Genomic DNA, 17,614 nt, shown 5'->3' on the forward strand with positions numbered 1-17,614 from the left:
ACCTGGCTGGAGGTGAATGCTGTGGAAAGTTGACCACTGTGGTGTTAATGTCAATGTTCGGCAGGAGGGAGCAGGAGGATGATGATGTTGATGATGATGAGGGGCTGTCCATAGAAGCTGCTGGTGGGCTGAGGGGGGGAAGGTAGTGTTTCAAGCAATAATGTTACATGGGTTAGCATTACATAATAGCATTTTCTACTCTGTTCTTTTATCAGTGGCTTAACGAACACCGTGTTCTAACAGCAAACATCCAGTTAGCACCTTGCAGTTAGCACACGGTGGCAGCAGCCTGTGTTGTGTAGTGTCTGGCACCTCGACAGAGTCTCCTTGTGTTTACTTTCTACCCAGGCTGCTAGCTCCTGTTTGGTGCAGGAGAACATGCTCATTGTTTGTTGTTCACAACATTCATATTTGCTTGAAATCACTGTTAGTTGTTTTGTTTGCGGCTGGGGTTACATTTAAAAATGAACATGAGGTAATGCATATCAATAAGAAAGTCCAACTCAAGCTTTTATGATCATTTCAAACTATTTTGTTGACAATAAGAACTCATGACAGCATCCAGATCTTGATCCTGGTTTGTATTTGTTTAGGGCCTTGGAGAAAACTGACATTGTGATATATTTTCTTTCTGTATTGTATATCACTATAATAAAAAATGACAGGAGATATCAGATAAATACTGTGTTCATATCCTAGTATATTACAATCAAAATTTAACAGCCACACTTTTTGTTATTTGCTAATTTAAGTATATTCTAGCCAGTAACTCAAAAACCACTCTAATTTCAACACACTGAGTTCAGTTTTCTGACAACGCAGGAGGATAGACCACAGGTGGAGCTACACCTTTCTTTGAAAACTTAAACTTTGTTTGGAAGTTTTGTTACTTTCAGAGAAAAACAATGTGTAATAATAATATTCAAAGTTATGTTTAATCTCTGAGACCAGCCCTCTGACTGTACCGGCTTATAACATGTAAGCTCACTGTCTTGCACTGCCTGAAGCTCACTCAACCTTATACTGTAGGTGTAGCAGCCACAAGTGAATACTGTGGACACATCTGCTCTTTTTACGGTCCACAATGTTAACGAGTAATGAGCTGCTGCTAATAACGGGAATACTCTCACTCCGCAGCCACCTCGCATCACTGAGCGTCTGCTCTGAGCATCCCATTGACTTGATCTGTGACAGAATCAGTGTCACGTACGTGTTTACAGGCAGACTCTACATGCACAGCGGTCAGTTCACTTCGGGCTCAGGTGAAGAGGTGGGCTGATATTATATCAGGAGGACTTTCCTCCAATGACAGTAGTTATAGAATTTCCCACAAGTGAAGCCTGAAACTTTTAGAAATGTACTTTGCCGTCAGAAAGTGACTTTTTATTTTTCATTTAACAATGATGTTCTTTGGCTCCTGTGCCCTTATTAGCTATTTAGGTCAGAGAGCTTCTAAAGAGACAAAAATAAAGCCAAACCAAGAAATAAGTGATCCTGATAGCAACAATGCTGTTTAATGTGGTCACAAGAGGACACCTTTTCAAACCGGACAGAGGAAGAACAAGACTCAACAAACTGAGACCGAAGGAGAGATATGGTGTATAGACTGTGAGCAAGCACTGAGAAAACTACTTGCTGTCACAAGTGATGAAAAGTCACTATATAACTTTCAGTGTACTCAACAAAGTTCAAACTGACTTATGCATCACCTGATCATTGCTCTGCAGAAGGATGAACACGTGTGTGTGTCACCTCTGAGGATAGTGCTAGAACAAAGTAGCTTTCTGACGGCAAAGTGATTAAAAAGATCAATACACCCAAATCAATGTTTTGGTTGGACTTGCTTAGAATGAACTAGATTATGTGGGGAATGACCCTGTCTGCATCAGGTGATAGCTGAGCTTAAGTGTTCTCTGCCCGGATTCTTTTCAAAAGGGCCAAGCTGACCAGCTTCCTCTGTGGGTAATTTGGTATATGTACGATTAACAAGCACCTCATCTGACCACGCTTCATAAAAAAAACAACTATCCTTCTAAGATTAATCATGGAAATCAAGGAGCTGGAGAGTTTTTGTTTAAGCAAACTTTTGTACAGCAATTGTCTCTAGTGCTAGGAATGGATGTTATTTTAATTTTATTGATGTAATAAAACATTTTTGAAGTGATAACTCATGTATATTGGTTATAATACGAAGAAACATAAGTAAATCAGTAATCTGCAGTGTAAACAACATAAGTACAGCTGTCAAACAATTTTTTTTTAATGAGGCTAAATCACAGTATTTCAATATTTAATTGCAATTAATTGCATTTTAAATCACAAGTGTAATATTCATTTATTTTGCATTTTTAAAAAGTTTCAAGGTTCATAATAATGATGTAAAGCAATTCTCAGCATTGTTTTGATTTGGTAATCAAATTAATTTAATGAAATTAACTTTTAAGAAAACTTAGACTTAGTATTAAAATAAACCCCAGCACAGCTGAAGGATAACACTGTTTATGTAAATTATATTATATATTAGATTAGAAATATGCAGTGGTGCAAATATTGTCCTTTCAGAGTCAATGTGGTGTGCAGATATTCAGAATTATTTTTGTTTTCCTCACTGACAACCGTTAATTACTGATTAATGAAACAGTATTTGCACTTATCAGGAGCTCTAGTTTTGTTGCTTGCTTTCTTTCGAGTCCTGTTTGTGTGAAACTGTTGTTATCTGCAAGGGTAAGGCATGTGACTGCTTTCAACAGACCCCAGTCTAACCACCGACCCTAGTCAGTTGCCACCCATTTGGCAAGCGTTAGAGTTAACTTCTTAGAATGAGTATCATCCACAGGTCTGTGATTACTCACACACTCCAAAATAGCACTCTCTGTGAGTTTTGTGGTCACCTGCTGACATCAGTCGAATTAGCTCCACCTGTATGCTTATGCTCTTGGGGGTAACTCAAACTCAAAATACATCAGTAAATTTTAAATTCCCTTTAACACAATGCTCATATAACTTGACACAGAGTGTCACCTGAAGTACACCATTCAAAAACACAGTGGGGCCATTATTTTCCATCATGGCATCAGCAAGAAGCTGTGGCTTAATTAAAGCTTACCAAAAGGGAAATAAAACAACATCTTATTATAAAAAATCAACATATTCATTTCCTCAAACATGCCATTTCTAAAATATCTACGAGGTGACTGCAGAGTCTGATTACAACTGATTTGACTTACTTAGTTTAGAGGATACAGCACAAAGGGAGAACATTTTAAATCAGAGAGAGGAGTAAGCAGATTCTCTCCTAGAGTGAGGAAAACATTTGTTTACTTTTTTCTTGCACAGGTCTGTAGTTTTTCATAAAATTATCCAATTTTTCTAAACATAATTAATGTTTCTAACAGCAGTTTTCTTTGCCAGTAGTATCCCAAAGAGAGTGGGAGCACGAGTGTGTTTTGGTACACCGTGTTTCAGAGTACAGAGCTCTGCAGCATCACCAGTACTACACACTCAAACATGCTGTATAGGAATCAAGTGCAGAAAAGAAAATCACTGCCAACTAAAACATTTAGCAGAGAGCACTCACCGGCCCTGACAAGCGCACTGTGACAAGCTGTGCTGCACAACATGATGAATAGTACATCAGAAGAGGTAACATGAAATAAATCTATTCAGTACAAACACAAACAATTCAATTCAGCACAGCGTAAAAACAGTTCATTCAACACACAGCTGCTGTATCAAATGTAGAGCTGCACAGTCTTATTGGTGCTTCGATTGTCTAATACAGCGCAGGTTTGAAAATAACATAATGACACTGAGATTGAAAAGAGGAATGTTATCCTCTTTTTCTTTCTTTGTTCCCTTGTGAATCACTTTAGGCTGCAGGTTTGTCTAAAAGGTTCTATAAAATAAAGTTAAGTTGAGTGGTGTGAGGATTCTGTAGTTGCTGTAAACACACGTAGAAGACGTTCAAGGATGTTTTGACAACTTTGTACCCAAGGAGAATCTGCCTTTGACTGTCTTTTTAACCAAAACCGAAGTACTCTTTGACAGAGAGTGCTGTCTGATTAACAAATGATAGACACAGACAAACAGGAGTCAGTGGGAAATTAGAGAGTATGAAAAGGATTTGCTCAATGTGTTGTCATAGTTAGTCAGATCAGAATCAGAATCAGAATCAGAATCAGCTTTATTCGCCAAGTATGCTTGAACACACAAGGAATTTGACTTCAGTAAACTGTGCTCTCTTTGTACAAGGCAGAATAGGAATAAGAATAAGAACTACAATAAAAAGGAAAATAAAAATATAATAACAATAACCTTAGCTATAAATACAAAGAAACAACAAATAGGCTTGACTAATATGTACAGGCTAAAATAATATGATAAAGTGCAGTGGTGAGTTGCAGAGGTAGTTTTACATTATAAAATAGTAGTTAAATAGTACAAAAAATAGAAATATGGAATTCTGCTTTGAGAATTGTTGCATTGTGTATCTACATGTATATTTACAGAGAGTATTGATCTGACAGGTATGACTCTGTTATGGTTTAGTGTTCATCAGAGTGACAGCCTGGGGGAAGAAACTGTTCTTATGACGGGTTGTTTTGGCGCACAGTGATCTGTAGCGCCTCCCGGAGGGGAGGAGTTTAAAGAATTTGTGTCCAGGGTGTGAGGGGTCAGCAGTGATGCTACCTGCCCGTTTGATGTATAGATGAACAAATGGGAACCTGAACATACAAAGCTGTCTTAGTTCACGAATGCACATTGCACTGCTTCTTTAGGAGTTAAATATGGTGATCATACTAGTTTTTATTTAAGAGCAGATTACTGTAAAACTTCTGAGTATTTGACCAATGAGGTGGCTGATTGACCATTCCCGAAACCAAGTTATGGTGAGGCTTAAAACACTTCACTCTGAGGGCTTTTGATGGATTCTTTTAATGCGATGTCTAAATTCTCATTTTGAAACACCTGCACAAAAGAAATGCTAGTAAATGTGAGCAGGTGAGTGTGTGATTTATTGAGAGAGTAAACGTGTGAGTGGGAAGTGAGGTGCACGGTGTAGGAGACTCAGCAGGCACTCAGCTTGGTGCAAACAACAGGTGCAACAAGAGAGGCGAGAAGTTTCACCCTGCTGTGCGTCTATGTGTGTCGATATGTGTGTGTGTGTGTGTGTGTCCCATGGGTATGTGTGTGTTTGCAGGTTTTATATTCAGAGGACCTCTTCCATACTTCAGTGAGGATATTTGGCAACAGATCTCATATAAAAATCAATCTGTTGTTGTTTTCTGAATAGGCTCTGTTTATCATGATACCTGGAACAGTGCATGCATCGAGGACCTTTCCCGTTTCAAATTTTCAAATGTGAACGCAGACAATTAGCTTTGAAACTTGATGAGATGGAGAATTGTTCACGCAAGTTGCACTTTGCCAAAAACACCTTGGTTTTTCTCATTAAATTCCAGAAGCTGCACCTGAATCTGCACAGCCCAATCTCCTGAAAACTACTCATGTTTTTCTCCCCATACCTGATTAAACAGGTTAAACAGCACAGTATTAAATTACATGAGCAGGGAGGAATAGGCATCACTTTGCTAAATCATGTGCTCGTAATCCTATAATCAGTTCTATCGTGAGAGTGGACGAATGTGTGTTTTGCCAAGTTGAAAAAAAAACAAAAAAACAATTCCAACAAGCCAATTATCTGGCTTCTGTGGAGGCCTGAGACTCCTGTAGTTTCCATCTTCAGCACAGAATCATTATAAGCCAGGAATACATGGAGACGCAGCCAGAAATGTTCTGTGCCACCCGGTGTAGTGATGCCAGCACAACAATGCTGATTCAAGATTACAGTAGGACTTCCTGATAAATACATCCTCAAACGGCGCTCTGAAGAGGACAAATCTCCACCAAGTAAATTAAACACTGACTCATATGTGACATGTGTTGGGGACAACATGGGATTGGACTTCGGGCAGATAGCAGTAATGCAGCTCATTCCGTAGCTGTCGTCGTTGGATGAGAGGTTATTCATCATTTCAAAGCAGTGAAACAGCCACATTTCAGCAGCAGTTCAGAGAAATGTCACTCCTTGTTAACAGGACTGTAGTGCAAGGTAAACAAACGTAAATTCACTTCATCCAGCTCTCAAGCCTGGCATAAATCTAAATAACAGATATTACAGACACCATATTGGATATAATAGAAATGTGTTGCCATTTCTGGACAAAATAATTCCATTACCATGTTGCACAGTATTGTTCTTTTTCATTACTAAGAAGGCAATATGACTGAGTATGTGTTGAGAGGCTATTTCTGCCTTTGCAAACCAATGCGTACGGCAGTTTATTGATTAACCATGCATCCTGCTTACAGGGTTTAGAAGACTTCACAGTCTTTTATAGGTAAACACCAGATGATCAACAAGCTGCTGGCAACTTATTATCTTTCTATTATTATTGGATTTTTCATTTTGTATTCCTCTCTTTAGATTCCCATCAATAAGGTATCTGAGATAGGTAACCATTACTCACAAGAATGGGATGTCACAGGACAACCCTGTGTCTTTGGAAGTGTAAAGTGCACACATGTATGCAGTAAGGTCACAGCCACTTCTAGTTAATCATCAATCTGGCTGTGAGACCTGGGTGAAGTTTAGCATATAATACCACTCTGGGCGAAGGCCACTCGATAAACCACATGTATTTCTTCTTGTAGAAAGACATCAAAGGCCATATCTTAAAGCAAAGAAAACACACATGGACTACTTTTACAAAAAACAACACATCTTAATAGCGTCGTCGTACACCTGTCCTCCACCTGCCACGCTTGCACTGCACTTCCAAAACAGGAACTGAGGAGGCGTGGCAGGTGGAAGGCTCCCTGTGAGTGAGGTGGAGGTGTGTTTATGACTGAAATAAGGAATGCTCTTTTAATTGCAATTTAAGAATGAACTTGACTGAATTGTATGTGGTTATGTTTGTAACCCCACTGCATTAGGATATTTTGCAGACCAGGTATGATTCTGAGGGGACTTAAATTATAAAAATCATTAGCCACAGATGTGTGATTGGAGCCAACTGGGGTTGTTGGTGGGTTCAAAGTCAAGCAGTTGTTGAAGAGTGGAAAGTGAACAATGAACACAGAACTGAGCTACAAGAGCCCAAATGGCATTAAGTACTTACTGTGGTTGTCAATTTTTTGGGCATTTTGTTAATTTTTTTTTTCCTTGTTTTTTTTTATATGGTAAGTTTTTCTCCTTGACCCCAGGGCTGCACTTCCCAGATTGTTGCATCTTGAACTTTTGCCTATTTTTTTTAATCAAAATATCTCGTCCAACCTTGCAGGTATTAGAAGATGGGTGCAATATAACTAAAACCACATACGCATGCATATCAGCCAGGTCAATGTGCTATCATCAAAATCAAAAATGATCAAAACTAAGCTTTGCTGGGAATGAATACAGCCTTAACTCTCTTTTTGTGCTGATTTCTGATCCATGGTTTGGTTTTCTTGGTCGATTGGCTACTTACACATACGTATATCTAGCCATCACTACGTAGTTACAACTGAAGTCTGTCGACTGTCACTCAACTGGCTCAACATTTTCACCCCAGACAAATGGACCAAACCAACCAGGAAAATGAGCCATAGCCAAAACAACATGACGGAGTAGTTACTGAAGTGTCATTATATTTATATGTGTCAAACTTATGATGATAAATGATGATAACTATGTTTGATGGCTGTTTATCATGAAATAAGATGGAAAGCCAATGTCCACAGTGTCATAATTGTATCACAGCGCTTTACAAAACCTCTCATTCTGACAGTGTTCAGCAAACTTTGCATTAGAGATCCCGAAGGCTTTATTGTAATGAAGAGGTACATATTTTGACTGGGGCAGTCAAAGTTCAGTGTTTTGTTTTTTTTTGCATTCTTTGGAAGGTACAGTGTATGCCTGTTTGCAAGGGTGAGTGTTTTTATATGTGTTTCTATGTGTATATGAGCCAAATGCATAGTTTGACGGTGAAATGACTTATAAGCAGAAAATATGCTTATTCAAATCCCCGGTGGTCTCTTCAGTTTTAGCGATGCAATCAATTTAAGGCTGAGCCAGTCCTTGGATCCTCAATGTGTGATTTTAAAAAGTTGCAAAACAAAAATCCTTTCAATACATGCCGTGCAACTAACACTTAACTCCCTTTGTGTTATAGAATTGAACATTTAAGTCAGTGGGAGCATTGCTTCTGATTCAGTATTCAATTTGGTCACATAGCATGAAAAGAAGATAGTTATCCTGCATTCCTGTTGAGATTCATTCCTCAGTAATGTGCTTCTTTCATTCACATACTTTTCCTTTACCTCGTCAAGATAAATCAGCATCCTTTGCTGGCATTAAAAGTTCTTTTTCAGGTAGTTTGAGATCGTTTTCTTTAGAAATAGAAAATGACAATGTAGCTCTCTTCACAACATCACAGACACAGGTTGGTTCTCTGAAACCGGCGTTTAACGCTGGAGCAATCTTGTGGAGCATCTTCCTCTCAGTAACATGCCATCAATATGCTGATACACCAACACACCAATATGCCAGTGTGGCTGTGAGAACTGCAATTTTGCATAATCACAGTGCAAATTGAAAGGGTACATGGCATAACATCAGAATAAAGGAAAATACAAAAGTCATTCTTAAGGCTGATTTATACTTCTGCGTCTCCCCTACGCAGCAGGGGCTGACGCGGACATGAGCCCCACATACTTGTGCGTCGGTGTGTCTGTGTCGCGGAGCAATTCTCCTCCGAAACACTAGAGGGCAGTGCGGTCTCTCTGATAGCCGGTCGCCTGCTTCCGGCCCCGCTACGATCTCTGTTTACTTTTCAACAGAGATTCAGAGCGTGTTATGTTAATCTACAGCTGATACATGTTGCTGTTTATCATACAGACATGATTACATGAAGAATAGAGAGGAGGAGATGAAATACACAGCCGATGTGCGGCCGATGTCCGGGATCCCGGAAGTGTTGTAAATGCGGGAAAGACAAAGCCGCCGAGCGGACCAATCACAGGGCTTGAGGTCCGCGTCGGCTCTACGGGGAGTTACATTTTGGAGGAGGTGCACGTCAGCTACGTGCGTAGGCCTCGGCGTAGGTACGGGAGCTACGCGGACCCCCGGCGTAGGCTACGCCGTCGATTCAATGCAGAAGTATAAATCAGCCTTTAGTGCAAATATCAACAAAAGTGCAATTTTACAGTCAAAGTGATATACTTTGTTTGCCACTGGCCATGAAAAGAGGTTCTTTAAACCTTTAAAGTCCTTGTAAATGTATCTTATAATCTTGTTTAGCTCTAGACATCAGCTGTAAGGATCTTCATGACTGAACTGCAAATTGCAGGAGGCAACATGTTGCTGTTTTCAAAACTGTCTACAGTACTAGCAGTAAGTACTGATTTGGCCAAAATTCAGTATGCAGTATGTAAACGAGCAGAATCTGCAGTATGCCAAACTACCCAGATGTCGTACTGATTCGGGAACATTTAGCAGTATACATTGGACCAGTCTCCCCCTCATACTCTTACCCACAATGCAGAGTGCTAAAAGTTTTTCAGGTGCATTACCACCATTACTGTGCGTGAGTAGCAGAAGCAGATTACCTTTAAACACAGTATGTAGTATGCAGTGCAAACTAAATACACCATACTACATTTGTAGGTATTATATAGCAGGCGGTTTGGAAAAGAGCCACAGACTCAGTACATGTAAAGTACTTCAGGGAGACTGACATGCTGCATTCCGAGAAATTGTTTCCGGATTCAGAACGACATCTGGGAAGTTTTAGCATGCAGAATTTACTCTTGTTCACATGCAACATATTCCAGTCTACATTTTGGCCAGATCGGCAAGCACTGAAAGTACATCAGTACATCAGTCAGTTTCAAAAATGACCCGTGTCTACCTAGCATGCAGTCCATCCCTGAATTCTGCCACAGCAGAACCAAATCCCCAGAACTTAAGTTCCTCAATAAAACATAAAATATTGGATTTGGTTAACCTTTTAACTTGACATAAAATCTTATTTATTTTTACTATTTATTCAAAACATGAAATGATGTATAACTTATAAACAGGGAAATCAGCCCATAGATTCATCCAATGATGTTGGTGTTAAAGGTGACATATCATGCAAAATGGACTTTTTAATGGTTCTCTACCTGAAATATGTGTCCCTGGCATGTCTACAAACCCCCCGAGAATGAAAAAAATCCATTCTGCCCCTGTTCTGATTTCACCACCTTTCTGTAAATGTGTGTGAAACGAGCCGTTTCAGACTTCAGTGTTTTTGTTACGTAACAACAATATCCGGTCTGTCACGGAGTCAGAGCTCAGAGCTTGTTCAGCCCATAGACTGTATAAAATAATACTGAATCCCCCCTCCGTTTTTCATTACCTGCACAAATGTGTGCTAACAAGGAGCTTAGGAGGGAGGCATGCTAGTTGTAGGCTGTCTTAATAAACACAAAGGTCGGTTTTACTCCCCACGTCTGCAGATTTGAAGATCTAGTGGATGATTTTTATTTGTCATGGATAAGTGCTAGCGCTAGTTAGCATAGCTACATAGCTACATGTTCATAGCTGTGTACCAAGACACACGTCGACATACTGACAAATAAAACAACAAGAAACACAGAATCTGTGACCAATCCTTCAGAAAGGTCCTGCTGCCTTTCTGGCAGAGGTTGGTTTTACTCCCCACGTCTGCAGATTTGAAGATCTGGTGGATGATTTTTATTTGTCATGGATAAGTGCTAGAGCTAATTAGCATAGCCACATAGCTACATGTTCATAGCTGTAGCTGTAGCTGTGTACCAAGACACACGTCGACATACTGACAAATAAAACAACAAGAAACACAGAATCTGTGACCAATCCTTCAGAAAAGGTCCTGCTGCCTTTCTGGCAGAGGTCGGTTTTACTCCCCACGTCTGCAGATTTGAAGATCTAGTGGATGATTTTTATTTACCATGGATAAGTGCTAGCGCTAGTTAGCATAGCCACATAGCTACATGTTCGTAGCTGTGAACCAAGACACACGTCGACATACTGATAAATAAAACAACAAGAAACACTAAATCTGTGACCAATCCTTCAGAAAGGTCCTGCTACAGGCGCCTCTCCGTCAGGATCAGATTCTGGATCAGATTCAGAGGGTTGAAGTAAGGTGATCTCTGAGCAGCCGTGTATATTCAGCCAACATGTAAACATTAGATCAACGTGCTGGAGAGCCGAGACCACATCCACTTCCTGAGGGGGTGTGGTCAGAGGGAAAACAGAGTGTTCTGAGGAGGACTGAAGAAGAGGGTTTTTCAGGCAGACCAAAATCTGATTTCAAAGTGTTTTTTTGAGCATAAACTTTAAAGACATGTTTTGGGGACCTCTTAGACCAATATATATTGATGAAAAAAGCGTGATATGTCACCTTTAATGTAATGTGTGCTGTCTCTAAAGTTAAGTGATAAGTTAAAGTTAGTTAAAAGTCGATTAAAAAGTAAAAAAGTAAGCAAGCTAGTTGGGTTTTTAAAAACAGCGTCAGAGTGAGCGCTCTGCTTTCTTGTTTATTTCTCAGAAGTAGCTACAGAGTGAGCACTCCCTCCACTCTGCCCTCTGTCGGCCTGTCTGTGAAGTTTCTCAGTTGTCTTGCTAGCTGGACCACACCATAGCCTGATCACACACAGCCAAGAGGATAGAGTCGAGTTCATGCTGCTGCTCACGTGTTCATCTTCTGCACTGGAGATTATTTGTCTGTAAAATGTGTCCATAAGCACCAAGCACATGCAGTTTTTAGAGAATGTCATGTTTGAAGTCTTTGTTGTCTTATTAAGTGGCCAAACTGTTCTATGCAGTATAATGCAGAGTGTGTCGGTAGAAACTACACGCAGCAGCACGTGTGATATATCAATATGTCAGTGCTTGTATACTGATCTGTTTCATTTTCTCTGTAATGTTTCAGTTTTACAAAACAAGATATTGGCCCAACAGTCAAGACTCAAGTAAAGACAGGAAAAGCAATCCCTGTGTGTTTATTTCAGGACTTGGGACTTTTACTTTTTAGCTTTTGTTAGCTAGCTGTCTAGCTTCGCTCAAGACCACGCGCTGCAAGGCCAGTATATAATGTATTAAAGTTATATGACTGTAGTGGTATCACTCTTGTGAATTTCTGCAAGGAATTGCTGATATAGTGCATGAGAACTTTTTACAGTTTTTAAACTGTTAATATTTTAAATATTTCATTGAAAACATATCTTAGGGATCAGGTTGAAATAAATTGGTAAGATGTCTTGAATGAACTGATCACATCAGTCAATCAATCAATCAATCAATCAATCAATCAATCAATCAATCAATCAATCAATCAATCAATCAATCAATCAATCAATCAACCTGTATTTGTAAAGTGCCAAATCACAACAAACGTTATCTCAAAACTCTTTTACAAACACAGCAGGTCTAGAACACTCTGTCAAATTATGAACAGAGACCCAACACAAAGACAGGGTAAGACTCAGTCTGACCCCAATATTCAACCTTACAAAAATCCACCCACTCACTCACTTCCACATGTCTGGACAAAGCCTTGCTTCCTACCTGGAGGGAGCAATCCACCTTTTCTTCAGAGAACCACGGCCTCCGACATGGATCTGATCCTCATCCCTGCCGTTTTGCTCATGAATGTAATTTCTGTTTTGATCCATCCCCAACCCTCCCATCCTATTAAAGAACTTTCACCTTTGACACTTCCACACTTTTGTGTCATACTGCTGTACTTTTTTTGATGCACTACAAGAAGTGATGGATTGCTAACGTAATCCAATAAACAAACGTGCAAAGTAAGAAAAGTGAGAGAAGTTACCACACATCACTTCCAGCCTCCATCCTTGGAGAAGGTTAGACAGAAGCAGTCACACAGACTTTGTTTAAGTCTGAAAGATTTTCCGCTTGGGTTTGAAGACTGAAAAAGACCCATGCCTGACTAAATCCATTAATTCACATGCTTTCACAATTGATGTAACTGCATCCAGTTTGGCTGTAGCAACAGATGTAGGTCACGGTGTTAGTCAGAGTCTCAAATAAATCAGCTGCTGCATAGGGAAAAGATAATGGTTTATATCTAAACATGCAGCCTCATCTCTGTTTAAATAACCCTCTTCTGTGATTCATTTCAGTGTCAGCCAATGACTGTGACTCAGAGGAAAATGCAGAATTGACCTACTACACCCTGAGTCAGGACTTCACCATTTCTCCTCATGGGACCATCTTCCCTGCTGGTCCTCTGGACTATGAGAAACCGAACCACCTGTATGAGTTTGTTGTGATGGCAGTGGACAAGGGGGAGGTCCCTCGCACCGGCACCACTACAGTACGGATACGAATGGCTAACGTCAACGATGAGGCGCCTGAGTTCTCCCAACACATGTGAGTAGGAGATGGACTTAATGTTACTCCTGATGTTTACACACATGTTGAGGTATGTTACAACAGTGGAAAGAAGTTTAAACTGAATGCATACAATTGGGCTTTTTTCTGAGATTCCATGGAGTGCCTTCTTTTGAGGTGTCTTGCTTCAACACAATGCTGTCAAAGCTTCAATGTTTTGAGACTTTTTTCATGGTAACACATTTCACTCCAGCAGTGCAGCGGGGAGGGGAGGGCTCCAATGAAAACATCTACTGGTTGAGCAGACTGCTTGTCATCTGACATGACCTCGCCCTCTGACCATGTCTGTGTCGAGACTCTTACTTCAGTCTCACTTGGTTTAAACACATTTTATTTAATTACCACAAAATGCTTATTTCTCACCTTGGCGCTCTGAACAATTATGTCTGTGCTGAGAAGAATCTACACATTGTTTCTTACATTGATGCCGATCTAATAAGACAGGAGGGTAACTATCTACTGAACAAACACTCTTTCAGATCAGCCTTTGTTGTGGAAAGTTTGGAGCTAAGCCTCTGATTGGTAAATAGACTCAACAAGACATTAGTGTCTGTGGACCACTTATAATCAAAATAATAGCCTGATCAGAATAAAAATGCTTTGTGTAAACACCTCCATCAGAAGAAATTGGTTTGCTCCGGCTCATTTGGAAAAAAACATCAATCTGATGGCGAGATGGTGTGTGCCATTCGTTATTGTGATCAGTATTCATGTCAACACTTGATCTGACTGCTACTTCCTGGTTGTGGCTATATGTATTCTTTCAGCCCACGTCTGCACGTGACATGACGAGTTTGTTATAACAGGAGCAGATTTTGGAGTAGGATTAATTGCCTATGTGCGTTGTTGTTTCATGTGGGAACATGTAATGACAATAACGAACCTTGAGCCTTGAGGAGAACAAAATCTCTGATGCACAGAAAGAGGCGAGCAAGTAGCAATATGGAGGCGTACACCAGTGTTTTATCCTTTATTTGTAACATGTTATGAACAATGACCCAGCAACAGTGGTGCTAACAACAGGCGGGAGGAACATTTCATCCTCTGCTATTTTTGGCATATTAAAACTGTGGAACAGCTCTGCACACATCAAAATTATATCATCAGATTCAATGCTTGATGCATGTACACACTGGTCTCAATCGGATGACTTTTTTTAGCATCAATGTAAGCAGTGATGCTGGAAAATCCAACGGAAATGATTTTAATCTGGTTTTAAAAAAATTTAACATGTAACTATAGCTTTGACAGGTAGCAGTTTTCAACATGGGGGCGTGGATTATTCACCACAAGAAGGCATTAATGCTGCTGTTGGTTAGTGATGGGCAAATGAGGCTTCGCGAATCACTAGTTGTATTTTTTTGACTCCTCTAGATGGCGCTCTCTGTTCAACAAAGGGTTGAAAGCACACTGAGTTGCCATTCATTGAGCCTTTATTTTTTAAAAGAGCGCCATCTATAGGAGTAAAAAAATACAACTAGTGGTTTGCAAAGCTTCATTTGCACATCACTACTGTTGGTAGTCGTGGTATAAACATCAGCTCTGAGAATGTCAACACTATCCCTCCCCTCTCTGCTGTCATAACCCCACCCACAAAAGATCGTTGTGCACGTTCTATGAGGAAGTACTGGCTTCCCAGCCAATCAGGGCGATGTAGTGGGGCCGCCACTTGACCAATTAGGACAGTGGGTTGGTGAGTAGCTCTGATTGGTCCGTGATAACAGGAACAAGGGGAATAATAACATTGCTTGATACAAAGGCATTGGAAAACACAGAGATTTCACCATAGTCTCAAATTACTTCATTTACAGATGAGTACAGATTGGCATTATGACCTTTTCTCCAAACCCAGCAGAAAAAAACAACCGTTTTTACATCATTCCTACCAACAGCAGCTTTAAATGGTCACGGCATAGAGTCTCCAAAAAGAGTTATATTAAAGAGGAATGGTCACACCAAAGCCTCTTGAAGTGAGTGCTTTATGGTAGTGGAGGGGCGGGTCTCTAGCCTGCAGCGTTGCAGAGATATTAAAGACACTAGTTAACTCCCTCCAGTCTCTTTAAAACATGGCAAATCTAAGGAGATCAATATTTAAAAGTATCATGTATCTTTAGTGAGTTGCATGTCAAGGTCTGTTGCTTTGATTGGGCCATATCTCACGTTTTTGAAAAATGCGCAGGGATTGGTTGGATTTGTGCAACCAGCTCCATGAACATTGGTGCTGCCTTACCAGGTTAAAGGGGATATGTTGAAAATGATAACAAAATATAGGTGAAATAAACTGAACTGCAGGTGAACGTTTCTGGATGTGTACCTTAAAAGTGTAGAGTGATGGTCTGAGATAGATGCATATACATTTATGAGAGAAGTATTTGAAATATGATCAAAGCTATTTGAGACAGCGTAAGACAGAGACTCAAGCACAGTGTGAGTGTGTGTTTGTGTGTCTTGGCTTGTCAGGTCAGCTCCTTACAGCTGCTTCCCAATTCAACATTGCAGCTGCCGTTACCCACAATTCCAATGCTCTTTCCCCTCAGTGCTGCTGTGGTTGCCTGCATCTTTTAATTGGTTGATTTTCTGGCAGAGAGCTGGGCAGATTGGTGAAGCAGGGTCAATCAGCCGTGCCCACCAGCACCCTCAGGAGGCCCCGAGCCCACACTCTGAGCGTATCCGTGCCTGTGTTCATGTGTGCGTGTGTGTATGCAGTAATTGAGAACGTCCCAGCAAAGTGGGGTGTTGGTATGGACGGAGTGGTGTAGTTATAGAGTGTATTCATGCATCATGCATCTAATATGCATGTGGTTATGTTGTTTATAGCAGGAGAGGATTAGTGTGTGTGCGTGTGTGTGTGTGTGTTTGCAAGCTGAGTGTGTGTTGTGTTTTATTGATTTACTGTCAGTGACAGCAGAATAATCAGTCCGTCAGTTTCTCTTGGGTAGCCCTCGACTCCTCCACTCCAGCTGCCACAAAGCAGCACTGGACAATCTATGATGTATCATTTAGACGCACAAACAAACTAACAGAGTCACTCACTCAGGCACACACACGTTCGTGCTTGCACAAATACATATATACAGTATGTTAAATCATGAAAGTCGTGATTGAGCAAACACAAACTGTTTTGTCTTTGAGGACATGATCCAGCAGAGACAGTCCAGGAAGTTAAAATATATAAAGATTTAATTAATTACTTTCCCTGTAGACATGCTGTGTTTGCCTGTGTGTGTATGTGTGTGTGTGTGGAGGAGCCTGTGCACGTGTATGTAGAGTAATGTGATGAACAGAGAGGGAGAAAGGGGGAGAGAGGTCATTAAAGATATCATTATCCAGGCAGAAAATCTGCCCTATTTGTATCGACTTGGAAGCATGCAATAATGACCGTGGTGTGTGTGTGTGTGTTTTTGCCTGTGTGTGTGTGTGTGTGTGTGAGAGTTTGTGCATGCGTGTGTGTGTGTGTGTGTGTTTTTTTTGCCCGTGTGTGCGAGTTTGTGCATGCGTGCGTGTGTGTGTGTGTGAGTTTGTGCATACGTGTGTGTGTGTGTGTGGGGGGCTTTCAGTCCAGAAATCAAACTGCTCTGTGTTGTTCTGACGGTTTCATTTGTAGTTTTCTAAACTGGCCATGTTTTTGGTGTTATCAGTTTTTAAGTGAGAGAAATGAAGGAATGAAAAAACGGTGGAAATAAAAGGAGAATGAGAAAAAGAAAAGAAGATGTATTCTTTATGTTTCATGAGTTCTACACACTCACAGATCTGCCTCTTCACTGCACAACTCTCTCTCCCCCCGTGAGTGACAGAATAGCACCTTTCATCTTGGTGCTGTCACTTTGCCATCAAGTCCCTATTACTGTACCTACCATCACCTGCCTGTTGCCAAGGAAACCGCCCTGGGAGGCTTCCTGCAATGCTCGTGCTTGTGCATCTATCCACCTTGCACCTTGAGAACACAGACTTTACCTGACTTATAAGATAACAAGAACGCAACAGGAATATTTTTCTGAATGCTAGGATCAAGACATTTTTGTCATGTTTTTAAAGCTTTATTATTGATCCAGCAGCGGGTACTTCTTTGTTGATTTATAACATCACTAAACATCTATCTGGACAAATTATTAATCATTAATTAAAAAA

The 17,614-nt window shown here is 40.4% G+C and overlaps 1 protein-coding gene across 1 annotated transcript in view; it reads left to right on the forward strand.

Moving 5' to 3' along the window:
• si:ch211-186j3.6 (neural-cadherin) overlaps positions 1-17,614 on the forward strand; it is a 351,776-nt gene that overhangs the window by 38,859 nt on the left and 295,303 nt on the right. Inside the window, exon 6 of the mRNA XM_034679695.1 lies at positions 13,216-13,465. Within this exon, the coding sequence (XP_034535586.1) occupies positions 13,216-13,465 (250 nt within the window). The remainder of the gene's footprint in view (positions 1-13,215; positions 13,466-17,614) is intronic.

This window comes from Notolabrus celidotus, chromosome 3, assembly GCF_009762535.1.
Source record: "Notolabrus celidotus isolate fNotCel1 chromosome 3, fNotCel1.pri, whole genome shotgun sequence".
Taxonomy (NCBI): Eukaryota; Metazoa; Chordata; class Actinopteri; order Labriformes; family Labridae; genus Notolabrus; species Notolabrus celidotus.